Source organism: Cenococcum geophilum, assembly GCF_001692895.1.
Source record: "Cenococcum geophilum 1.58 unplaced genomic scaffold K441scaffold_41, whole genome shotgun sequence".
NCBI lineage: Eukaryota > Fungi > Ascomycota > Dothideomycetes > Gloniales > Gloniaceae > Cenococcum > Cenococcum geophilum.
Window position 1 is genome coordinate 1288266 of NW_027137599.1, and position 27193 is coordinate 1315458.

General features: G+C 33.5%; 1 protein-coding gene across 1 annotated transcript; it reads right to left on the reverse strand.

Moving 5' to 3' along the window:
- Positions 1-20549: 20549 nt before the first annotated feature.
- On the reverse strand, positions 20550-20708 carry K441DRAFT_575938 (uncharacterized protein; the record flags this gene model as incomplete). The annotated part of the gene is made up of 1 exon (XM_067644187.1): positions 20550-20708. One exon carries the CDS (start codon positions 20706-20708, stop codon positions 20550-20552), a length of 159 nt encoding a protein of 52 aa, XP_067500641.1.
- Between the last annotated feature and the right edge of the window lie 6485 nt (positions 20709-27193).

Sequence of the window (27193 nt, forward strand, 5' to 3'; positions counted from 1 at the left end):
TATCTGCCTTGGGAATAAAAGGCTTATAATTAGCAATTGTATATATAGGTTTTACACTTTAACTACTCTTATAAAGCATTTCTAACAAGCGTATCTCTCTAAACTCCTAAAGTAGGGTAAGATTAAATATAATATTTATAAAGTAACTCTTAAGCACAAAATGCATCTTTAGAACTATACGCTTAGTATATATAGGACCTTTTCCTAGTTATTACGCGCTTATCTTATTATTCTTTACTACTTTATATTTTATTTTAGTCTATTATTATCTAATCCTATTTTAGAATTTAGTAGAATAGATATAATAACTAGGATTTTATAATTCGTCTAGGGAGGTAAAGGGTAATAGGTAAGGTAAGAGTAAGGTAAAGGATAAGATAAAGAGTTAGGTAAGGGGTAAAGGGTAAAAGGTAAGGGGTGGCTAATAGGGGATGGATAATCTAGTTACTATATAATATCTAACGGACCGACTATAAATAAGATATATATTTGAATTTCTTAGATTAGCCTAAACGGAGAAAGAAAGAGAAGTATTATATAATAACTTCCTACCTAAGCCGATCTCCTAAGCTATATATCTTTACTTATATATAATGCTCGTACCTTTTATAACGAAGTATATAAGAGTAATTAGGGTCGGATAGATAACTACTATTCTTAATATAACATATAAACTTAGCTCTACAACTAATATTATAATAGGTCCTAGTCGTGCAGAGGGTATTAAGACAGTTATTAATGTTTTTGCTTTTGCGTTTAGCCGCGGCATACCTTACCTTAGCAGATTAAAGCAGTAATTCTATTTATTATAGCTAAGATTAGACAGCTTAAAGTTTTAGTATAAAAAATTTCTCTATGCCCTTAGATGCGGTAATCGCTGTCTATATAATACCGATGGCGAAATTACTTATAACGTCCAGCTCTACAAAGTCCTTAAGTTTAATAAGCTCTTTAATATACTCGGCCGCTGTTAAGGTGGTTATAATATATAATACTAAGTCGCCTATTAGGCTGAAAACATCCTTAATAATATTAGGAAACCCGTCTGCGGACCAGCTAGTTCCTAGAATATATTAGATTTTTATATTCGTAAGCTCTTTTAGCTATAGTATATTGTAATAATCGGCAATTGCATTAATATAGACGTGGTAAAGTATAATATTAGCCGTTATTAGCCGTGTCATTATATCTTTATTATCGCCACCACTATTATCTAGTTTAGATGGCGATAAGGTATTAGCATTATTAAGTTACGCTATCTCTAATTCTATAGATTAAAGTTTAAGCATAGGTAAATTGGATTAGCGTGCGAATATATCCCTTACCTTAGCTAAGCGTTTCTACACTTACAATATTAGATTATTACTCCTCCTCGCCATTGTTATAATCCCCCTTATATATAAATTAAATTATTCTCTTAACGGTGCCGGAATTGAACTCGTTAATATTTATAATATTAGTCGCCGCCTCCTACCCGTTAGTTAGTTAGGGTCAATTCTACTAAACGTTTAGTTAGCTTTTACCTAAAAGCCTCTATTATAGGCAGCTGTAAGTATAAAAGATTGGGTGCATATAATCGCTTTATAGACTTTAAACTTTAGCCCCTAGTATATAAGTTTTAAGTTGCTATATTTCTCGCTATTTATAAGCTGCGCTAAGCTAAATGGAACACTCTTAGATAGCATATTTCTCTAGTTTCGACTATATCTTAAGCAATATTTAAGGGAGTAATTTAGTATTAAATAGAACGATTAAGAATAAGAACTTTGCTTTATTAAACATAGCTCTAGAGCCTCTATATATATATTAAGAAGTCGTTATTAGCTTCGTCTAATCTATAACGGATTTAGCTAGTTAATTAGAGCTTTAAACGTTAGTCGCTTAACTAAGGACTAGTATAACTTCTAAAGTTCTAGAAAGGGTAAGTAGTAGGGTATACAGCCACAGTACCTAGAAGTAGTTAGTAGTTATATAATAGAGGCTTAGTTAGAGGACGTGTTCCCGTAGCTTAGGTTAAGGCTCTATACTCCTCTAAGCCATATTAAGTAAAGTTAAATAGTATTATGTTCCTGCGTACCGGCCCGCCAATTACACTATTCTACTTTTTCCTTAACTATATACTAATATAACCCGCACAATTACCTAGCTTATAAGATTAGCTATACTTATATAGTTTACAAAATTAAGTATTAGATTTTAAAAGACTACTTCTATATAGCCTTTCTATCTTTATTATAAAAGAAGTATATTTACACTAGGTATTTTAGCAAGGCTAGGAGAAAAAAGTGTAAAGAGTGGGGTTATAAGTATAGGCGAACGTAAAGGTATAAGGCGAAAAGGGCTTTGGGCTTAGTTATAGAATAATAGCAAATTGCTAGACCATTATATAAGCCATATAAGATCTTATATTCTCTAAGCGAAATCGAGTAATTTAAGCAGCGTGGTTCCTCTATATAAACTTAAATTATTTCCTTTATAGAAGTACTATAGCTACCGTAAGTATTAGCAGAGCCTAGGACACTAATTAAACTATAAGGGGGGGCCTAGCAGCCTAGTTAGCTTTATTAAGTTTCTTAACCTCTTTATTTAATTGCTTTAAAGCTTCCTTTCTATCTTTTATAAACTGTATATCGCCAGAAAGGCAATTAGATATTATCGCTTCTCTATTATAATTAAGTGCCATTATAGCTAATGTGCTATTATAGTAGCCCGGTACAGCTAAAGATATTTTAATAATTATATTACGTATAGGAATTGTAGCCTAGTAAATATTAGGTAGAATATATAGAATACCGATAATCTTATAAAGCTTTAAGATTTTAGGGACCTGCTCGCTTATAATATAGGCAATTACTTACCTTTACTTTACGTAATTTGCCTTTATTCTATCTAATAAAGGTAATAACTCGTTTTCTATCCTCCTTAAAAATCTTTTCCCCTAACTTTAGAACCTAATAGGCCGACCCTTAGCCTATATTAAATATATCCATCGCAATAATAAGTACCTAAAAGTAGTGATTAGATTACTAAAGATATAGAAGGGGCGGGTTACGTGCTGCCTGCTTTAGTAGGTAAGTTATTACCAGTCTTTAAAGGAGGTCTTTAGAGGTCTTTAAAGGTCTTAGAGGTTTATTTATATATTAATTAGTAGAACCCTAGCAGAGGTAGTATATGCGTATTAGTAAGGTTAAACTGCGTAGCAGTTCTTACTGGAGTAATAAGGAAGTGTATAGATTTAAGTTAGGCTATAAACGGTATAGAATATACGAAGGTAGGCCTAAATATAACTTACTAAACGGTATAAATATAAGAAGACGCCTGTTCTAGCCTTGCTATAGGTATAAAAAGATCGGTAAAGGGTAAGATTAAGTATACTTATAGAATATAGGAGGCTAACCTATTATAAGTAAAGAAGCCTGGCTTGGTCGGCTATAGGTATAATTACGTATTATAGGGGGAGGTATAAATTGGCGCGCTATAATTATGCGTAGGAATATAAAAACGTTATATAATAGCCTTTGCTATACTATTTACGGAAGGAACAGTTCTTACTAGTAGAGAGATGTATTCTTCTTTACACTAATCTCTAAAGCCTTAATCCCAGCGACTATATCCTCCCCGTTTACGTCCTTATTATATATATCCCTATTATTATCCCTATCCTCTCCTATGCTATACTCTATATTGCGATTTTTATTATCTTATATCTTACGCTCTATCTATTATAGGATTTCTTTTCTGCTATCTATCTTCTTAACTGCACCCAAGAATGTAAAAACTTTATAATAATTCCTATAGTAAATAAATTCCCTAAAGATAGTTTTCTAGCCGTAGTATTAGAAACGGGCTAAAGTATAGCGGACAGCCATTATATTAAGAATCTGTAAAGCTATTAGGTTATATATAAAAAAAACCCCTAGCTTTTACCTTAATTTTCTTAAGTTTATAACCATTATAGTAGGCAAATAAAGCCTAGTTTATATCCTAAGCGCGGATATAGGTATATCTATCTCTTTAAAACCACGGGTCCTTTTAAGCCATCTCTATAGTAATACTAAAACTAGTTATTCTTATAAGGCTACTTTAATATAAAGATAATTACAGGTAGATAATAGCAAGGAAAGTTTAGGTTAATAAGAGGATAGGAGTGGGTCTTTATATAGAAATAGAAAAGACATCTTAATCTACGGCCTATAGTACAACCTCCTTACCGATAAATATTAAGGTAAATAACAGTTAATTCTTATATATCGCCTAAACCTCTTAGACTAAGGCATATTAGATATTTAGGTTTTATTATTAATATATTATATAGGTCCTACCTAACCAAAAATAGCCCTACTAAGATTTTAGCCCCACTAAAAATCTAGCCCCAATCGCCTTTATTATCTTTCACTAATAAAGTCCCTTAATTATAACTCCTTTTTAAACTTAATTATATCTACACTATAGATAGACCCTAGCATTAATAGTAAAGATATAGATAATTTAAAAGCCCATCTAGTAATATAGAGCCAAGGGTATTCTTTACAGACGTTTAATACACCCTTTTTTACTTTACCCGACACTACTATAACGGATAAATATATTACTCTATACTTAGAGGTAAGTGCTAAATACTAGAATAGATTTAACGCTTTACTAATAATTGTAACTAGATAGCCAGAGCCATCGCTACTATAATCCTAAATATAACCCCTAGCGCAGTATCTCTTAAACAGTTATATCTAATACTATATAATAACCTACAAAGCCCCCTTCCATATATGCCCGCAGAGAGTTTGGGAAAGGCTATAGTAATATTAGCCATTAGATTATTAGACTTAGGTAATAGATTACCAAAGTTTAAAGTATTAAAGGACTACTAATCCTTTTAACTCCAAAGTGGCGAGATACTAGGTACCCTATACTATATACCTCAAATCTTTAAAGAAAGTAGAGGTGGACTTGCTTATATATCTATATGGGCTAAAATAGCTACTACCTCGCAGCAGCCGTAATAGCGTTAGATTGACATATAAGAGATACTATATTAAGAACGTTAGAGTATAATAGGCCTAGTAAGCTATAATAACTAGTACACTATATATAAGGAGCCGTAGTATAGTAATTAAGCCTATTATTTATTATCGTAGTACTAGCCGGAGTAATACAGAAACTAGAAGACTTACCTTTACTTAGCGTAGTAATTAGTAGAGGCCCCTAATAGATATTAGGATGGCTGTTAAATAGCTTAAAGGGTATTAGCGAAGGGCCCTAATATATATTGGAATTGCTATAAAAGTACTCTAGGGGAATTTACGGAGGACCCTAATATATATTAGGATAGGCCCTATAGAGCTCTATAGGAATTTATGGAGGGTCTTAATACTAATTAGAATTACCACTAAAGATCTTAGTAAGTATGCTCTCTGCCTCCACAACAGACTATAAGGCAGCTATATTATTCATTAAAGCCGTTATTAGTAGTTAAGGAGTATACAATATTGCTAAATCTATATGTCGGCGATTATACGCTAATATAGGATCCCTAGGTTTAGCAACTTCTATATAGGGGCGTTTACTAGCCAATAGATAAGGGGAGGAAATTCGCTTTTTTAGGCTTAGCTTGGGCGGGTTAGTAGTGCTAAGATATAGTGGTCTAAGAGGAAGCATCTAACTAAAATAGAGCTCTTAACACTTTCCCATCTAAGTTAAGCATCTTTACGCAATTTTAGATATTATAAAATAATCTAGGTGCTATAAAGCTATAAGAAAGTCATCGATATTAGGTAAATTTAATCTCTAGTAGGTATTATAGGTAAAGGCTAAAAGAACTAATAGCCCTACTACTCTAAGTCTTTATATAACGTAAAGTTTAATTCTATATCTAATAGCTAAAGCCGCTTTAGTAACGTTGCGATATCTTATACTTCTTATAAATAATTTAATATAGCTAACTCCCTTTATAGAAGCGGCTTAACTTTTAATTAAACTTCTAATCCTTAACGCACCTATAGACACTAATTGCTATTTCTTAAAAAAAATCTACAAGCGCCCATTGGCTGAGAAGTTTTTAAAAAATTATATTATTTAAAAAATTACCGTTAGTAGTAATAAGATCCTTAATAAGGGGATATTTGTTTAACTACTTTGGTTTACTAATAATAACCTTTAAATCTTTCCCTATGGATATGTTGACGAATATCTCGATTTTAGAAAGGTTCGTTAATAATACGTTAAGTAGGTTTATATATCTAGATAAAAGAGGAAGTAGAGAAGCAACTTTATTCCCTAAAGAAGGCTAGACACTCCCTAGAAAGAGCTAAACGTCCTCACTCCCTAGAGAAGACTAGACAACATCCTTATTCCCTAAAAAAGGCTAAATAACATTATCCTTATTCTCTAGAAAAGGCTAGATATCCTTATTCCTTAGAGAAGGCTAAACACTCTTTAGAGAAGACTAGATATTCCCTTAAGAGGACTAGATATCCTTACTCCCTAAAGGAGCTTAGAGTAAATTATAGTGGCCATATTTATTCTCTAAGAGAGGTAGAGAATATTAAAAGATATTAATAGGAAGCTTCTAGAGCCTTTAAATAGTATACGTAATATAGCTCGTTCTATCGCAGAAGGCCGTAAGCCTTAGTGCTATTAGAGGGTTCCTTTTTTAACTAACGCGTAGGATGCACAATTTGTAACAATTTCATCCTTAAGGAGCCAAAGAGTAAGACGCCTTAGTAGATCTAAGGATGCTATCTAAAGGAAAGGATACGGAAATACTTAATATATAGAGTTAATTTCTGCCCCGTTACGCTAGGGATATATAATTACCTTTATTATCTACTCTGTCGGTTACCTTAACGCGTTTTCTATATCTTCTATTTGTTACTACCCTTTTTACTATTTTTACCGCTCCTTTTAAACCATTCCCTAGTTTGTCCTATTTCCGCTAACTATTTACAGCTGCTCTTTAATCTTTAATATAGATACTTATTTAACTATTAGCTTATTTATTAAAGCCGTAACTTACTAGATTATGCCAACCATTAGTTTTTTAATGCGTTATACTTAGCTACCTCTTATATTAATTATTAGTACTTTAACAGCCGCTTACGGTTAGGATTAAGATTCTAAATATAGTGCATTAATTACCGAGCTTTATTAACGACTAAGTACCCCGTAATCTATCAAGCCGGATCTAAAAAAGGCGTCTCCTATTATTAGGATTAGTTGGTTTATAAAGAGCTTATAAAGCCAAGAAACGGTATCTTTAAAGTTGGACAATTCTAAGCGTTTTGGTACCGGTTTATCGTCTAATTAAATCACTATAGGCCTAAATAACCAGTAAATGGCATTAGGGGGTCTAGTAAATCCTATACGTATATAATACCGATAAGTCCCCCAAACACTTAATAATATAATATTAAGTGAAATTCTTAGCACTTGCCTAGATAAGAGGACTATAAAGTTACTCTCTTATAGCATAATTTAATCGTTCCCTAAGTCTCTACGGGATTTCCTTAGTCTTCTTTATAGAAAAACTAGAGAGCGAAAAGTATAGGATATTATCTATATATCTGCGTTCTCTAAGTTAATATATAATCGCTCTAAGGCATCATTGTTCTAAGTATATTTAATATCTCCTATATAGTATCCGTTCTAATTTAATTACAGACTATAATTTAGGCAAATCTCTAAGACTTATAGAACTATATTAAAGAGAAAGGCGCGCAGAACGCTCTCTTATAGAAGCTACGTCAATCTATTAATATTATAAACCTTTAATAGTAGTCATTTATATCTAGCTTAGAGTTAAGATTTCGGTATATAATTAAAATTAATCCTCTAGTCTTTAAATAAATCTACTTGCACTATAATATAAATTTACATATATACATCTAAAATTCTTAAAATTATAGCGCTTATGCATTAAGGGGGAGTTATACTAGTAGCGTTATTGCATTTATAAGCCGCCTAGTACTGTATTAAATAGATATATTCCGCCAAATATCCTCCTAATTACTACTAACGCTTTTACTATACCTCTTATAGCCTTAATATAAGATGTAGTTTAATTAACCGCTCTAGCAATGTAATTTATTACTATTATTTTTAAAGTTAATAGAATCTATTAGTCTGGAGTTAAGGGGAGTGACTAGTTTAGCGTCTAGCGAGGGTCTTACCAATAATAGTGAATCCAGAGCTACTAGCATCGATTAACCGTTCTATATTAATTAATATAGCTCTCTAAAAACTATACAGACTGTTAGTTTATATTATTAGCCTTTCCCTAATAAAACTCTACTAATACTTTGCGAAGTATAACTCAACCGGCCCTTATATAAATAATAAGCCCTTAGCATCTAAACATAAGTCCTAGTTAATTAATAAACAATTTTAGCTAATAAACACAAGTTTTAAGAATGGTAATGGTTAGGACGGCATTTTGTTTAAACATAATAGATCAATATCGGGTTATAAGTAGAAATATTATAGCCTTTTTCTTAATGCTAGAGTAAGTGGTAAATAAATAGAGGAAGAGAAAGCTATTATATACTCTTTAAGGCAGGAGGGGGTTTAGTTTATAAATATTACTAAATAGGTGCCGCATTTGCCAGCTTAAATTTTGGAGATGTACCTTACTATATATATCTTATGCCTTATCCTACTAAGGCTATATATTACTTACATTTGCTAGGTTAAATAACACGTTAGATTACCTATAATCGCTAGTTAGTTTCTTTTCTTAAATATAACTTTTAATAGCTTTACTAATATTTTTAAAAATTGTTATTGTAAATAAAGCCTTATAGGAGCCCTAGTCTTAATAAACACCCTATAAAAAGCAAATCCTTATAAAGCTAGGTCACTAGATGTCACTTATAGTTTTATTATAAGATAATATTATAAAAGCCCTATCGGGGAGAACACCAGGTAAATATCGGCGCTATTATAGCTATATCCTTCGCGCTAAAGAGCCAGTATAGACAGTTGAAAAAGTAAATCTCCTTATAGAATTATATAATAAGAAATTTCTATTATAGAAAGTTATTGGGGGATATTTTCCGAATAGGCACCATTAATTAATTAAGGAATTCTATAAAAATAGCAAGCTAGGTAGTTGGGCGTAGTGTCCTCTAAATATATAGCTAGGATTTTAACGGATTTAGTAGCTATAGCTTTAGTTCTATAAGCTAGGAGGTTATAGAAGCTAGGGGCTTATAGGAGCTAGGGGATTCTATAAGCTAGGTAATTGTATAAGTAGAGTAATCTAACCTAGCGCCCTCTAATTAATGCCTAGCGTATAAATAGGGTATTAATAGGTTTAATAACTTCGGCTTTAATTATGCGAGCTAGATACTTATAGGAGCTAGCCAATCCTATAGGCTAGGTAATTGTGTAAGTATAGTGCTTATAGGAGCTAGGCAATTCTATAAGCTAGGTAATTATATAAACTAGGCGATTGTATAAACTAGGTAATTGTGCGAGCTAAATACTTATAGGAGCTGGCCGATTCTATAAGCTAGGTAATTGTGCAAGCTAGGTAACCGTACGAGTATAGTGCTTATAGGAGTTGGGCAATCCTATAAGCTAGGTAATTATACAAGCTAGGCAATTATATAAACTAGGTAATTATATAAGCTAGGCGATTGTATAAGCTAGGTAATTATATAAACTAGGTAATTATGCAAGCTAGGCAATTATGCGAGTAGAGTAATTATATAAGTAGAGTAATTATATAAGCAGGGTGATCTGACCTAACGCCCTCTATTAACGCCTAGTATATAAATAGGAAGCAAATATTAGGAAAATACTAGAACTATAAAAAAAATATATATATATAAGTCCTAGATCTAGAAATATTAAAGAAGTTCCTATATAAAGACCCCTTATATATACTTAGAGAAGTTCCTATATAAACAGCCCTATAAGCATAGCTATAAGTTTAAGCCCTCTCGCGTAACCTAATTACCCCTCCCTACTATACTGGAATAAATAAATAACCGCTATGTACTATAAGTAGAGAAATAATTTAAACAAAAAGAAAACGCTATAAAAAAACATGTTTATATCCTTAAGATATAAATCTATAAGTACCGTAGTCTTAAATACAATTAATAGTTACTAAGGTAGCATGCGTCCTGGGTTTATAAGAAATTTAAAAAATCCTAAATTATTAGTATAGATTTACCTTCTATTATCGCTTTTAAGGTAGTAAATAAATTAATTTAAGTAAAAGTATAGATTATTATAAATACTTTATAGCTTGCTATAAGTCAAGCGGGTGGAGACTCTAGTAGGAATAGTAAAATATTATTTTATTTCGCGATAGGCTAAACAAAAAATAGCCAAAGTTTTAACCCTTTTACTAGCTTTTATTAGAAATCTTCTTTATATTTTTATCCTATACTTATAGATTTAAGACTATAAAGCTAAGGCTATTATATCCAACCGTCACCTATATGGCCTCGTTACTTAATATCTCTTTATTACTGTCTACCCCTATTTCTTAATCTTTAGTACTAAAACTATTTTCTCCGTTATATAATGTCTTTGCGTCCTATTCTTTATCCTTATTACTAAAGCTACTTTCCTAACTAGCTAACGCCTCTACGTTGCCGTTATCTCTAAAGTCGGTTTCTTTATCTATAAACGCCTACTTACTAGCTAACAATTTAGGGACGCTGCGCTTATAGGTACTTAGGGTTGCGGATACCACTTAAGGAAAAATTATAGTTAATATTATTAGGATATAAAATATATCTATGGACCTCTAAGTACCGGCTACTTAGTACCTTAAGTAAAAAATCTCCCCTAACGCAAGGCAGATTAATAGGAGTTAATTACCGCCTATATAAGGCGGAGCGCTTATAAAGGGCTTAGCCAGAATAGCAATTAAACCACCCTAGAGGCACTAACAGCTTCTTTACTATAGATAGGGGGTTAATATATAAGATTAACTAGCTAGAATAAGTCTACTGCTTAGGCAGTATCTTGCCCCAGGAAGGATAGGCGTTAGAAGTAGATTATATAATGCTATTCCTACTAAAAGAGGCGTTATTAGGGGTTATTGTTAACTTCTAATTCTAGTTTATAACTTTATACAAACGCTTCTAAACCCTACTAAGGTATATGGCGTCCGTTAGGGATCGTTAGCCATTTAAGTTTAGCAGTAGCTTAGCTAATAGCTACCCCTAATAATGCCTTACTTATAGATTACTCTAGGTACTTATAGTCTTAGGCGTAGATAATACGTAAGCTAAGAGTAATTATAGCTACTAAATATTATACCATAGACACCATATAAAGTGGAAAAGGGTGGCTAGTATACTCTGCCTTTCCCTTCTACCTTCTATCCTAACTCCGGCCTAGTAAAGAAATGGAATATAAACGTTATGCTCCTAGTTCTTATATACTATTAATTTAACTTACCTTTAAATTTAATCTCTTAACTATATATCCCTTACCATCCTTATAAAAATACCAGATATTATATATATTACCTTAACTAAATTTAGATACGTTGCTAATATAGCCTATAGGCCCTTAATTAGTGCTTATAAAGACATCACTATATACTACCTCCCCGAAAATATTATATCTAATTGTCAACCTACTAGAAACCCTAGATTGTCTTAAAATTGTATTAATACTAAAGACGCAGTATCCAATAGTAGGGAGGAGAAATAATCGCAGTTTTTTAATTATATATAGGAGCAGATACCTACCCAAACACCTAATAAGGCCAGTTTTTATAAAAAGGACAATAATATAAAGGACGATATATAAGAGGATACGGTTTAGGCGAGTATATAAAAAATATACCTTAGTTACCTTAGGGGTTTAAAAGGCTACGGCGAAACTAAGATAGACTTACCTAAGCTAATGGAGAACTATAGCGAGGCTAAAATAGACTCGCCTTAACTAAACAAGAACCACGTTAAAGGCTTATCCTAGTAGATAAATATAGTTATAGGTTTTAAACACATTTCGCTAGTACCTAGAGGTATATTTATAAGACACCTATATTATTTAGCAACACTAATAATTAAGTAGAGAATGGTTTAGTCTATATATATCCATCTAAAGTATTAACAATTTCTAATGCTAAGATCTTAAGCGAATAAGTAAAGTATCTTATATCCTGGTTACTTACTTATTATATAATAGAGGATATAATATATCTCTAAAACCCTAGTTATAGAGGAATTATATCTTTATACGGTCCTATTATAGTAATATACTAGTATCCTACCTAGGTTTTAGCCGTGGATATACCATAAGAGAGACTTATAATATACTATACTAAAAATCCTTATTTCCTTTATTATTATGCTAAAATATATAAACCACTTTAAGATATTATAATAGAGATAGCTAAAAGAGCATTAGAGGGTTTATTAAAAGAGCTATTAGGGAGAAAGATATATAAGAGAAAGGCGGTTTATACTAGAGATAGAGGTTCTAAGAATAAAGGTTTTAAGAAGCCTAAGGAATAATAAATTTCTTATAAGGATAGATTTTCGCAATTACGCTTATCTCTTTTAGCATTTATTAAGAATTAAGGCGTTAATTAGGATTTCCTTAGCTTAGTGTTTTATTTCTATTTAGTTACTTCTATATTAAAAATATCTTGTTATTATTTACATATAAAGGAACAAGTTTTTGTATATTAGACTAAAGTTAAAAGACTCGCTTATAATAAGCTTAATATATATTTAGCAGTAATATATCAGCCAACCTATAACTCGTTTGGTCCTTTATAATAAAAAGACTTATTACTTTCTAATCTAGATGTCTTAGAATTAGCCTCTATTAGCCTATCCTCTTTAACCTAGTTAAAATATGCTAGCGTCTTCTTAACTAGTGCGGGATAGAACTTTAATCTATTAGCCTTTTATAAAAAGGTTTCCTTTTACTTTTAAAAATTCTTATTTATAGCTCGCTTTGACCTTAATAGTGACCTTTATTTTAGACACATTACTATAGTACTAGATAATTAATGGCCTACGTTTTATAGGGTAACTAGGGTGCGAGTTAGCTCTAAATTTTATATTAATAGGGTGGGAATGTTAAGAATAAATATTAGATATACCCCTTAATATTAGCCTAAGTTTTAACTAAAGATGAGATCTTGTTTTAAAAACTGGATCCGATTCTAAAGACTATATTTTAATTTTAAAGACTATATCCCAATTCTGGGTTCCGGCTTAAATTATAATCCTAAAAACTAGATCTAATTCTAGAAACTAGATCCTAATTTCTGTTTTAGATATAGGCCAATTAACCACTATAAAAAGGGGCGTAATTTTAAAAACTAGAACCTGTTTTTAGAAAGGCTAACTATATCTATATTTAGCGTGTTAGGTTTAGCTCGTTTTAGGACTAGCCACGTAATTGTTTATAGACGCTTATATAACTAACCCTATAGTTAACCCGTTCTCTAGCCCCCCTTTAACCTTACTATATAAGAGCCCTACTATATTAGAGCCTTATATATCGCGGAACAAACTAAAACTAATAAGTATAATTAGTTATAGACCAAAAAACGCTGCCTACCTATATTTAGGCTATTGTAGCTTAGCATTTAACTAAGCCCTGCGAAGCCTTAGTCTAAGCTATATTAGTTTAGCTTAACTTTTCTATACCTAATCTTTAATCCTCGCGTTTGCTCGCACCTTACTTTCTTTCTTATACTTTTCTCCCTAGTTATTTCCTTATTATAAGACGCGCCCGATATATTTTTAACCTCTCTATATTTATTTGCTATTATACCATCCTTATATACTAGCCTCTTTAATCTCCCCTCCCCGCTTATCTACCCGCCTGCTATACTAGCCCTCCCGATATAGCTTTTAGCACATATACTTATAATAACAAATCTCTTTAAATTGGATATAATTAAAACGAATCTTATTAGAGAAGGACTAAATAGCTTTTATAATTTATTTAACTTAACTTATTAGGATCTAGGTATTCCTAGCTCTCCAGACTCGTTATGCCAGATAAATAATAAAGGTAATTATTAATTTATCCGTTATAGGTTCTCTCTAACACATATAGGGCTTAAAAATCTTATAGTTAACCTTATTCTAGCATTATAGAACCTTCTCGCTACTTAACTACTTCCGTCTAGCGCTAGCTACAGCACTCTTTATAGTAACCTTCTTTAACTCCTCCCTTTAGTTAATTCTAACGACTTTAATATTAAACGGTTTACCCCTTTTCTAAAAATAGTTATTAATCGCGAATCAGATAAGAACGTTTGGAGTAATACTATTACCACTATAATAGAGTCCACGCCTCCCCGACCGCTACTATTTTATATTTAAACCCTATATCTACGTAATATAAGCAGCTTTACTAACTCGTCTAAATATAAAAAATACGTAGATTATATTCTAAAGGAGGAGCTAGGTCCTCTTTATGTAGGGATTCCTAACTTATATAAAGTATTCTTTAGGGGAGTAAAAGGTCTTAAAGAGGCAAGTGCCGCCGTTTTTAAGAAATGTAAGGAAGGGGACAATCTACTATATGCTGAGGGCGGCTAGTATAACTGGCCTAAAAGCGCGGAGCAGATTAATGTCTTAGGGTGGTTTAATAACCTAATTAAATTATTTTTAGGCTTTGCAGAGAAGTATAGGTCCGCCCTAAAGATATAATAAACGCTTATTGTATATACTAAGCAGCTCTTATAAGGGTCTACAGCAAAGTAAAAGCTAAATATTAGTTTTATAGATAATCCAATAGCTAGCAAAAGCTCTTAATGCTATTAGTTGCATATACTTATACCAGAAGAGCTAAAGAGTAATCTAAATACTAATATAGCCTCGTAGGCATAGTTTGATTTGGGGAAATATATAAGAGAAGTCTTTACTACTTAGGGCACTTATCGCTTTATCCTAGGCTTTACCCTCTATAAATCTATTATATGGCTATAGGAGTATAACTAGGTAGGAGGTATTACATTATTCTTATTTAATATTAATAAAGACGGACTATAATTTACCTTAGCAATGTTGGGATTTCTCTAGATAAATTAGGAGTAGCTTAGGTTTAACCCTACTATTTTAACATTAGACGGTAAGCAATACATTAAGGTTATACGCAACGACCAGACTAAGTATCTTATCCTTAATAAACTTATAAAGCGGGCACCCTACGTTACTAGTTAGGCGACAACTTACTAAAAAGTATACCGCAAGGGCGATACCAAGACACCCCTCGTGATTAAAGACTTGTAGCAGTACCTAAAGCGTAAGAAAGAAGGCAAACTACTGCGTAAAGCGATGGAGAAAGAAGTAGTTAATATAGCTAGGTACTATCACCATAAGACTATTCGCGTAGGTAGATAAGATAATAACATCTATAATATTCGCAAGGGGCTAGATATTATAAGTGCTATAAACTATAAGCTAGAAAGCTTAATAATGCCTCTAAAACTAAGTAGAGTGTAAATTAGTATAAGAAAAGACCGAAGTTTTAGCAGAAAGAGATCTTCTAGTTATACTAAGCTACCGCCTAGTAAGCGCACGTATTTAGGCTCTCCGACTAAGCACCCTATTAAGCAGAATTAAGTATATTAGCGCGTTATTACTTATAATTATAGTAAGCCTCTTTATAAGATAAGGTCCCGGGTTTTATTACTTGCTATACTAAAGGGTAGGATTATAGAGTATAAGTCTTTATATATAAAAGCCGGTATCCTCTAATATAACGTTTTAATAGGCAACGTTCTAATAAATAAGGAAGAGGATAATCCTTCCTAGCCGTTATTCTTAATTAATCTTGATCTCGCGATTAAAGAGTAGTAGGAAGGAGCTTTAGGAGTATAAGGCAAAACTAGTATAAGAGTGTTTATAGCTATCCCTTGACCCGTCAGCGTCCAACGAGCAAGTGGTCCGTGCGCGAACACCAGTTTCAAAACAACGCGTGCACCCATAGATTCCATCAATTAATTACCTACTACAATGCAAAATACCGTTCTGTAAGAAGGATAAGTGCTATTAACCTCATATCGAGCGACTTAACTCCCNAAAATTGGGCGTATATATCAAANTACTATAAAATTATTCCTCAGTGCGGGAGTTAAATTCAGCACAATTGATTGGCTAGTTCTTATCGATAACCGTTGGACGAAAATTGACGGGCCAAGGGATAGGAGTGCTCCTAGGTAAGAAACACTTAGCCTAGTATAATTTTAAATCGTTCTTTTAAGTGCTATTCTAGATTTGTGTGCACTATAACGGGCTAAGTAAAGGTATTGGTCTAACTAAGTTTAAGTACTAGAACTATAAAAATACTATAAAGTTAGCCGACCTAAAAAAGGGAAGAGTGACTAATAAAGGGGGTTTTCTTAGGACTGCAGAAGATAACTTTTCGCTATACTATTAGCTACTAATCCCTTAGGTCAACAGATTGCGGAAAGTGGTATTTTTAGGTAGTAGGAGGCGAAAGGGAACGGATAAAAACTTTCCTTTCTAGATAAAGGAGGTGCTTTGGGAAGTAAAGAATAATCTAAAGATATTAGCGGAGTAGATAGCTTTATAGCAAGTCTTATATTTTAATATTTAATTAAATTGGGTTATACCGCGTGGTTTCTCTAGTAACTCGCCCCGTTAATTAATCTATTATCGCATAACCCTTAATCCTATTCCTACTCGAAATTTTATTAATATCCCCTTAAGCGCACTAAAAGCTCTCTATTAGCTAGCTAGTAAGGGAAAATAGGGCAGAACTAGTATATTATAATACCCTATAGCCGCGCTATCTTCTATTCCTTTAATAAGCTTAGAGAGTATCTATTTAATAGGTCCGTAGGCTTTGTTGTAATATAACTAGTAGTCCTAATTACCAATTAGATTAAGAATTCTAGCAGTTAAGCTTTTCTTAATACTAGGTAGACCCCATTAATAGTTAAATCTATTTATTTTAACATATTTACTTTAGGTCGGCTTACGCGCCATTTATATCTCTTCCCATTAAAATCCACTATAGGATATTCTCCTTCCTTGGCGATTATACGGATATTTTCTACCTCTTATTAGTAGATCTTTATTTCTGGCGTATTAGTTAGCAAGAACTTAAACAAAAAATCCTATTTAGCCTTTGTCCACTAACGGACAAAGCCTTAATCTACATTAGCTCTTACACCTCCGCTAAGCCCCTAAACATCCCTATAGGTCTCCTTACTACTAATAAAGCAGAAGAACTCTAGGCCAGCCTAAATTTGGACGATAATTACAAGGATAGCGGTATATAGGTATTCTATTTACTTGCTTACAGAGATAGAGATATATTCTAAATAATGTATTATATTAGGGGGTGTAGGCCCGAGGAGAGGGTAATTATCTCAGCCTGCTGTATTGCATAGTAGGTTCCCTACTATCTTAAGCAGTGGTAGATAATTACATACTTATTGCCCCCCTCGGGCCTACCGCAAGCCTAAAAGGCTGCAAATCTATCTATAGGGTAGAGGGTGGGAAAGCGAAAAGCTAAAAGGCTAATTGTAATAGATATTAATGTTACTATTCAAAGAAAGGCGTAACTTCGCTTTAAATAGACATTTTTATCTATTTACTTGCTCGTAGAGATAGATATATATTCTAAATAATGTATTATATTAGGGGGTGTAAGCCTAAGGAGAGGGTAATTATTTCAGCCTGCTGTATTGCATAGTAGGTTCCCTACTATCTTAAGCAGTGGTAGATAATTATATACTCATTACCCCAAATAACGCGTACCGTTAGAACCTAGCGGTATAAGGCCTGCGCCTAATAACTAATATAGAAGTAGGAATATATCTTGTCTTTTTTACACTCGTAAGGTATTGTTAAAAGACCATTTAGGTCACCTAGAACCTAGGTAATATCGAAGGCTATTAATAATAATAAACTTAACGGTATAAGGCCTGCGCCTAATAACTAATATAGGAGTAGGAATATATATCGTCATTTTACACCTATAGAGTATTATTAAAAACCGTTTAGGTAGGTAATATCAAAGGCTATTAATTATAACGACGTAGTAAGGAAGCTAGAAAGCCTTAATTTAAAACCTGTTGAAAAACCCTGTAGGAAAAATTGTTAGGAAAGACTACTTATTAACAGCTGTGGAAAGACGCAACGCGAAACTTCGCGATCCTCTAAGGGGTAAGACGTTTTATCGCGACGACAACATAACGCTGTACGGTATAGCATTATTAAGGCTATAAGACGAATAAACAACAAATTCTCTTTTAAATAAGCCTTATTTTAAAGCAAAAAGCCAAAAGGCTAATTATAATAGATATTGATGTTGCTGTTCGAAGGAAGGCGTGACTTCGCTTTAAATAGACATTTTTATATACGCGTCTAACGGACCTATAAATCTCTATAAACTTATATAAGCACGCTATAACGACATCGCTAAAGCACTAGGGCCTACGTTATTCTGGCTAAATATTCGCTTCTATTTTAGGATATCTAGTTAAGAGGATATAATATATCTATTTAGGATAGCGGAAGAAAATTTAAAAGCTTTTTTAGAACTAGAACGCTCGCAAGTACTTATATTAGCCTCTCTAAAGCTAAAACAGTTTTTCCTATCTAGTAAGGAGTGGATATTAAGGGATTTTATAATAAGGGAGTTTATTAAAGCTAATGCTATAGCTCTTAAACTAAATCTTATAAAAGGCCCGCTAATTTAGGGGTTAGGGTTTAGCGAAGTTGTCTTATTAAGGATTTATTAGAGTAGTAATCTAGATAGGAGTATACTATGTAAACTACCGCTTTATAGGGGTACGTAGGCGGGACATTAACTAGATATTATAACTACTAAGAAATTGTAAATAGAGAAAGGAGAAAAAGGGATTAATAAATAGATGGATATTAACAAGAAGGTTATAAAAGAGGTAGAAACTATTTAAGAATTTAAGTTTAGGGATAAATAGGTTAGCAAAATACTTAACAGCTAAAGGTGCTAGTAAAGAAGATAGAATAATATTTTATTACCCTTTGCTCTTCTATTATATAAGTAAAAATTTAGGCGGCTAAGGCTAGGTAGTAGTTTTAGTTAAAACGCATATAAAACAGTATAGGGCGAGTTACCTAAGCTTAATAAACCTAGGAGAGTGGATAACCTAATCTTCTGCTAAATTATTAGGTCCCTATACCCTACCATTCTATATAGGCTTTAAATTTCTATAAAATACGCAACCCACTCTCTAGCCTATTAGAAGCTGCCTTATACCGCCTAAATAGAGGCTATAGAAGAGTTAATTCCCTACTCTAACTAATTCCCTACTTAAATAAGTTCTTTACTTAAATAAATCCCCTACAGAAGCCAATGCCTATATATTTCGCCACCCTATAGGAACTAGTCCCCTACTTTAAAAAATCCCCTATAGGATTAAGTCCCCTACTTTAATAAATCCCCTACGCTAATAAATCCCCTACACTAATAAATCCCCTACTTTAATAAATCCCCAACTCTAACAAATCCCTTACTTTAGCGAATCCCCTATAAGCGCCAATGCCTATATATTCTACCGCCCTATAAAAACCAATCCCCTACGGCTTATATTCCCCTATAGCTTATATTCCCCTATAGCTTATATTCCCCTACGGCTTGTATTCCTATACGGCTTTTACTCCCTTATAGAAACTATTAGCTATATCTTCTACTATAGAACAAATCCCCTATAAATTCCGTTCCTATATATAGTAACTATATCTTTTACTGCCCTATAAAAATTATACCCTATAGCTCCTACTCCCGTATAGCTTTTACTCCCCTATAGGAACTAATAGCGATTTTTTTACTCCCCTATGGAAACCAATCTCCTATAGCTTGCGGTTCTCTATAGGGGTTAATACCCGCTTTTTTTATTGCCTTATAGCTTTTAATTCCTTATAGGAACTAACGCTTATATCTTCCACTCCTCTACGGGAACTAATGCCTTATAGCTTCCGTTCTTCTATTCCCGGATCTATAAGTAATTTACCTATACTACTGCCTACTATATAGGTCTTATTGCTATAAGAGTAAGTAAGTAATTTTAAGAAAGTAATAAGTAATAATACCACCAGCTATAAAATCTATAAGATATATTTAATACTGTATATACTATATATAAGCAAATTAGTATATATAAGCTTAACCCCCTTAACTAATCTAATACCCTTAAAGTTAGTCTTAAAGTCTCTAAATCGCTATTACTAGGAAAAGGAAGAGGAACACAATACAAGTCCTAAAAGGTAGAAATATTTAGTAGTAAACGCTCTAGTTACTAACTTAACCCAGACTACTAAGGTTATTATTAAACTTATTACCTAGTTGCAGAACTATGTCTAGATACCAAATAGATAACAGTTTTTTTTTCCTTACATGCTAAGGCAAGGGCTACTCCTATAGCGTTTTTAATCTATAAAATGTAAATAATTTAGCACAAAACTTCTCTACTAGGGCTTGTATATGCCTACCTATCGGCCGTTAAGCTCCTATTGCGCTAATTCCTTAAGCTTATTAGAACTAAATCTCGCCCTACTAGTAGTAATTACCTTCCCCAGGAAACTGGCCTAAAGGGTTTATCTTATATTAATACCCAATAAAAGGTATCTTATGGCCATATATATTCTACTTAGTATTATATCATTAAAGTTTTTTACACGGTTAGTAGTGAGGATTATAATTCCTTTATAGTATTTAAGTTTCCGCAAGAAAATCGTAATTAGGTTGTTGTCCATATATCGCAATAATTATTACTTTATAAATACGTCGGCTTTATCTAATAGAAATATAGTATTCTAACAGTTGGCCTACTAAAAAGCGCGAGAAAGCTTAAATTTAACCTACTTTGGGTTAGTGGCTAAATCTCCACTAAATAACTAGAAGAGTTAGGCAAATAGTAGCAGTTTAAATAAGTAGGGCGTACCGTATAAAGCAGCCTTTATAGCTCTTTTAAAAGTCCTTTAGTAGTTAAGGTCTTGCCAACTCTAGTAGGACTACTAATACTCTGCGTTAGTTTTCTTTAAGGATAAAACAGAACGGAGCTTATACTATAGTAGTATAATTAGGCTACGTCCTTTACTTAATATAAAATTATTAAACTAAATCCTCTTTGCGTAAAAAGCTATAAAAGCCTAAATAAGCTTCTTCTAGTCCCCCAGGATGGCAAGGTTCTAAAAGGGGAGAGGGTTCTACTTAATATTACTAATATTATTAACAGCAAACTCTACTTTAAGATATTAAATTAGCTCTACAGTCTTCTTAGTTTACATATCTAGGAACTTACTCTAGAACTTATTATTAAAACTAAACCCTAATATAGTTGGACTGTAAATAAGCAAGTTATTAATTTTTAACTCCGTAGGCTCCTTGCTATTACTTTTAACTTTATTAAGTTTCTTTTCTCCCGGTTTACTAAAATTAAATATATATATATATTACTATTTATATACTTTTATAGTTTATTAATACTAGGTTTAGTATAGTTTGAATTATACTCTTAGAAAAGTACCGGGTTAACTATAATCCAACTATTAATAGACACTGTTCGTACTAACTTAATAGTATAAGTGAGTCGTATCCACGGGCACGAAATACATGTAGTATTGTATGCTTGTTTAGATAGTGACTGTCGATTATATAAAGCAGACTACGTGGTCTATATACTAATGCACCTCCCCCTTAATTAATTAGTGCTTTATAAGTGCACCAGACGCGTAAGCGAGTAGTTAGTGCACTAAACGCGTAAACGCGTACCTAGTGTACCAAACGCGTAAGCACGCGTTTGGTACAATAGGTGCTGTAATTATACACTAGCAGTATTTAAAAAATGAAACCACCTATATATAGCCTCCGTAATTGCTTTAATAAAACCATAAAATATAAAGGAAAATACATAGGAAATCTCCCCAAGGTGCCGTCTAGGCTGCCTTCTAAACGGTGCCCCAAGCTAGCCGTAAGTTCTGCTTACGGTCCGTAAAATGAACCATACGGCCTTTTAACGGGCAGTAGACGAGCCATAAGTCAGATTTTGAGGGCCGCTAAGGCGCTAGTGCTAAGCGAACCAATGGCGATTTTCTATCCCGGGGATAGAAAATCGTAATTAGTTAATTTAACCACCCTATAAAATTCGGCAGGTTATATAAGTCTACCAAGTTCCACTATAGCTTTCCACCGTTTTCCACCTGTACCGTATAACGAGCCGTACGGCCTTCTAACGGGCTATAGACATACCGTAGGTGCTCTATTAGTCCCGTTCTACCTATTCTATAACTTTTAGATTAAGCTTATTTGTGTTAATTAGGGTTTTAAGGGCTTAACACGGCTTTGCCTTAATTATGGCGTCCGCTAGGTTGTCTCCACTGCTAATCTATTTAACCTTTGTAATCTTACGTTGTTTATAGGCCTAATATAAGCATATTAGGTCGACTATAAGCCTCTTCTCTTATATTATACCTAGTTTAACTAGGTAGTTGTAAAGGGACTTTAAATCGGTGTATAAAACTAGGGGTAACTGCTTCAGTTATAGAATCTTCTAAACCGTTAATTTAATTATAGCTGCTATATTAAATCTATAAGCTAGTGTATATAGTTTAGAAGCTAGTACACTACGGGTTACTCATTTACACTTAATTAAAGACTAGTACAGTATATTTACGTCCTAATTATAGTCCGTAAGTATAATTATAAAGCCAATTTATAATAATAGGTCTTTATTATTAGCAAAGGAGGCGTCTATAAATGCCAGTAGGCTAAGGGAATTTAGGTCTAGTGGTATAAAAGTAAGTCCCCTTACTACATTATTAATTTGCCACTAAATGCGCTTATTAAGCTGCTTAATATTTTCTTCTTATGGATTTACTGCCTAGGCCGCAAAGGATAAGTTATAGGCAGATTTAGGTTGGCAAACTGTGGCAATATAAGCGCCTCTTACACGCTATACAGCGTATTAGTTCTTTATATTTACGGTCTTACAGGTCTCTCTACGGGAACTAGTAAGGTCCATAGGCTTTGCTATAACAAGCTTTAGGTTTTAAGCTTGGCGTTCCTAAGTTAGCTTAATTAGGTTACCCTTTTATATAATTAGGCCTCCATTAAACTTAATCGGATTCTACTTAGTTAACTACTCTTGCGGCTTTGCCAGGAACTTGGCCTTTTATAGTTTAGTTTCTTTAGTATCCGTAAAGGTCTGGTCTGCTAGGAATAGGGTATTATTTATTTAAAGTCCAACAATACCAAGGCCGTTTAATAGGCTGTATAGAAGGTAGGGGTCGTAGGTTAACTATTCCATTTTAAGCTTACTAACGTAATACTGGTAGTATATCTTAAATTAGTGGTTCCTAGCTTCTGGTACTCCGTAAAAAGGTTTTATAACCCGTAAAATTGTTTCTAGTTATAGGTTAAGCTTACGGGGTAGTTGTATAAAGATGTCCCTACTTAGGTAAGTGTTAGACTATACGTAGGCTTATAAGATATCCCGTAAGTATAGGGCTACGGGTTTAGTTTACTATAGTCCCGGCGCAAGTATAAGTATAATTTATTAGCTAACTCGTTAAATTATAGGCGATTATATAAGGACTAAGTCCTTTCCCTTATCGTTATAAGCTTGTACAACAAGCCTTAATTTCTTAAAGGCTTTATTAGTACTAGGGTGCTTAATCTTATTAATAAAGCGTAAGTTAAATATACGGACGCCTTACGGGACGTCTTTCTCTATTATAACCGCAAAGATACCCTTTTTAAGTAGTCCGTTAATCTCTTTACGTCATAAGTCCGTAAATAGGGTTTCCTATACTAGAACTAATATATCTGTAGGCGGAGATTGCCTTACGGATATTCCTACGGAGGTTAGGTAATTTTCTATTACGGTGTTTTTAGTTATGGGGTGCTTTTAGGGGCGTCCTTAACTACGTTTTACAGTAGGTTTAGTAGGTTTAATGGGTTTCTAGGGGACTTTTAGGGTAGGCAAGGGTGCTTCCAGTTTGTCTAATTCGGCGGGTGCTTTTAGTTCGTCTAGTTCGACGTTATAGGTATTTTCAGGCCAAAAGTAGGGTTTTACGGACGTGCTTCTAAAGCTAGTTGGCCCACTAGGAAGCTATACGCAGCACATCTTATTTTCTACGGCCAGTAGACAATAAGGTCCATTTTAACTACCACTTTTACGCTATATAAGGACTTTAGAGTTAAGCGGAAGGTTATATACTAGGGTCGTATTAGGTCCGTTACGGTAGTATAGGGCGTTATTAATAGCTTACTTAGCCCGTAGCTTAACTATTTCAGTTATTACCTTCTATATTATAGCTGCTCGTTCCGTAATAGACGGGGTAGAAGGGCCTAGGTTACTTATCCTTAGGTAGGCTCCGTAAACTAAGAGGGTAGGTACTAGTCCATTAGGGCCAGCGGTATTATTAATAGCTTTTACGGCCATCTATAAAGCCAGTTTCTTTTAAATATCCTTATACTCGTCTATAATAATCTAGTAAGCTCTCTATAAGGCTAGGTAAGCTTACTTAATAAGCCTAATAGACTAGTGCGCCTTAACTGGAACAGCTTTTGTTAATATAGCCATAGCCGTAGCATACTACTAGAATTCCTTGCTAATAAAGTTCCTACTAGCGTCATGGGTAATATACTACGGAGGTCTAACGTATATATCAATCTAGCAGGTCTATAAAATATCCCAAGTATATTTTATAGATATATTTTGCAACTAATAGGCGGCTTAATAGCAGGTTGCCTCGTCGATTATATATAATACTAGACTGCCGTTAATATATATAATGTCTACGTATACTAAGTGGTTAAAGTTAAGGTCCTTATAAAGGGTAAACTTAAATCGGCCTAGGGAACGTCCGTATTTCTAGTAAAAGGAGTAGTATTTAGTTAGATAGTTAATTGCCTTCCTATTAACGTCGTTATGTCTAGAGTGTTTAAGGACTCTATATAGCTTTTCGGCTAACGGGTAGCCGAAATAGCGGTATAGGCGGTGGATTTTAGTACTAGTAAGGTAGCACGGGTTATAGTTAAAAGATTCCTAAATATAGGTCCGTAAAGTCTCTCCCTATATAAGGAACGGGTGTCTAAATCGTTATATAATTAGTAGGGTAATATACTTGCTTCCTAGGGCAGTTATAGGGCCAATTAGGGTATCTGTAACATTATTGTAGTATACCTATAACCTATCTATGTCTACAAGATAGAGTAGGAAGGGGGTATCCGCTTTTACTACGTGGAAGTTAATTAGGCTAATTAAAGTCTTAATTTTAACTAATCCAATTAATGCGGTTAAGCCGATGCCGAATTAGACGTTTACGGCCCTAGTTTACGTAATATTAATGTCCGTATTGTTATTTATGGTGGTTTTATATGCGAGGTATTGTCTATAGCCTACGGTAGACTTCTTAGAGGCACTTATGTTAATTATAACACCATAGAATTCCTTAGGGGTATAGCGTTCTATAGTAATATATGCAAATAGGTCCTACTTATAATCTATAATATCTATAATAGGGGTACTTGCGGGATGGTTTTTGGGCGTAAGTAAGTATATAAAGGAGCGGTCGGCTAATACGGTTGTAATATTAAAGGCTTAGCTATCCGTAAAAGGTCCAAAAGTAGTTAGGAACGTTTTTAAGGTCTCTTATTTCTAAGCGTTTAAGTTAAAGTTAATTATAAGGGCTTCTATTAACTTATTAGGGGGCTCTTTTACTTCCTCTCCTTTGTATTCTAAAATGAACTGGTTAATATAGCTATTAAATCTCTTCTTAGACTTATTACGTTCTTCCTAGGTATACCTTATAGACCAATATCCTTCCTTACCGCACACGAAGCACTTCTAGCTGGTTTGTTTATAGGGGTATATTTTCGTACAGGGGTTGCTACGGGGGTTACGGGTAGGACTTGGTCGGTACGGGTGCTACTAGCAGTAGCGGCGGTCCGTAAAGTAGACGTCTAAGTCTGTTTACGGATATTAAATATCCATAATAAAGGCTTAAGTGCTACCTGGTGGGTTTAAGACTTCGTACATTATAATAGAGGAGCATAGATTATTAATAAGGCCAGCTAAGGTATCTATAGGCTTATAGCAGGCGTATTTGCAGGGCTCTACTTCCTAGCAGGCCGTAATAAGTTTATTATATAGAAAGTCGTCCGTTTAAAGCTTGATATTAAGACCGTGCTATAAGTGGCGGAGGTCTTTAATAAGGATTTGCAGGCACTCTATAGTCGATTTTTTAGTGTTCTTATCTATTACGGTCCGTAGCTTAGTCGTATTCTATTAGGTAAGGATATTACGCTTATATTCCGGTCCTTTAAAGTAGTTACGTATAGCTTCGCATAGCTTATTAAAAGGAACACTAAGGGGGTTACTCTTAAGGTTGGTGTAGTAGTAGTTAAGTGCTAGGCCGCGCAGTATAGTAGAGTAGGCTTGGCTAAACTTTTATTTAGGAATATCAGCCTTCTAGTAGAGGTCCGTAAAGATAGTTAGTTTAAAGTCAAAGTTATCATTTTCGCCGCTATACTTAGATTCGTCGGTATAGAGCTTAGCCAGGTTAGCTAGCTCCTTGCCGTAGGTCTTTAGTTAGGTAAGTTGCGGATCTATAACTTATAGATTTGTGGTTTGCGGATATATAGCTTATAGATCTATAACTTAAATAACGGGGGTAATTTGGTCCGTATTTTGGTTTGTGGGGGTATTACGGTCCGTAACTTAAGTACTAGGTATACTTTAGCCCGTAAGATTAATTCTAAAACTACTTAGGTTTATAGAACGAATTTGGTTAAGTAGGTTAGGTATAAGGCTAGCAATTATATTAAGTTTAGAAGAAGTAAAGAGTTCCTTAGTTTCTTAGAACTGGTCTAGGATTTCCTNTTTANTCTATTCCGTTTNGTNNTTNTTGTATATTNTGTTNTATAAGGACTATATAATAGTAACTCGTTTATTCCTTTTAACCTATACACCTTAGTTATATAAGAGGGTCCGTAGGTTACGGATAGTAGTAGGGTTATATACTTTAAAGATAGCTTCTATAAAGTCCGCGAAGTCTTCCTAGTATTACTCCTATAGGTTGACGTTCATAAGCTTAAAATATTCATATTTAAAAACTTTAAATTTAATATAGTTATTGACGTTAGGTATAGACGTAAGGTCAGCTCCCTACCTCCACTTTTCCTAGCCTTTATTAACTTGCTTCCTTAGGTCTGCTATACTATATAGTGTAGTGTA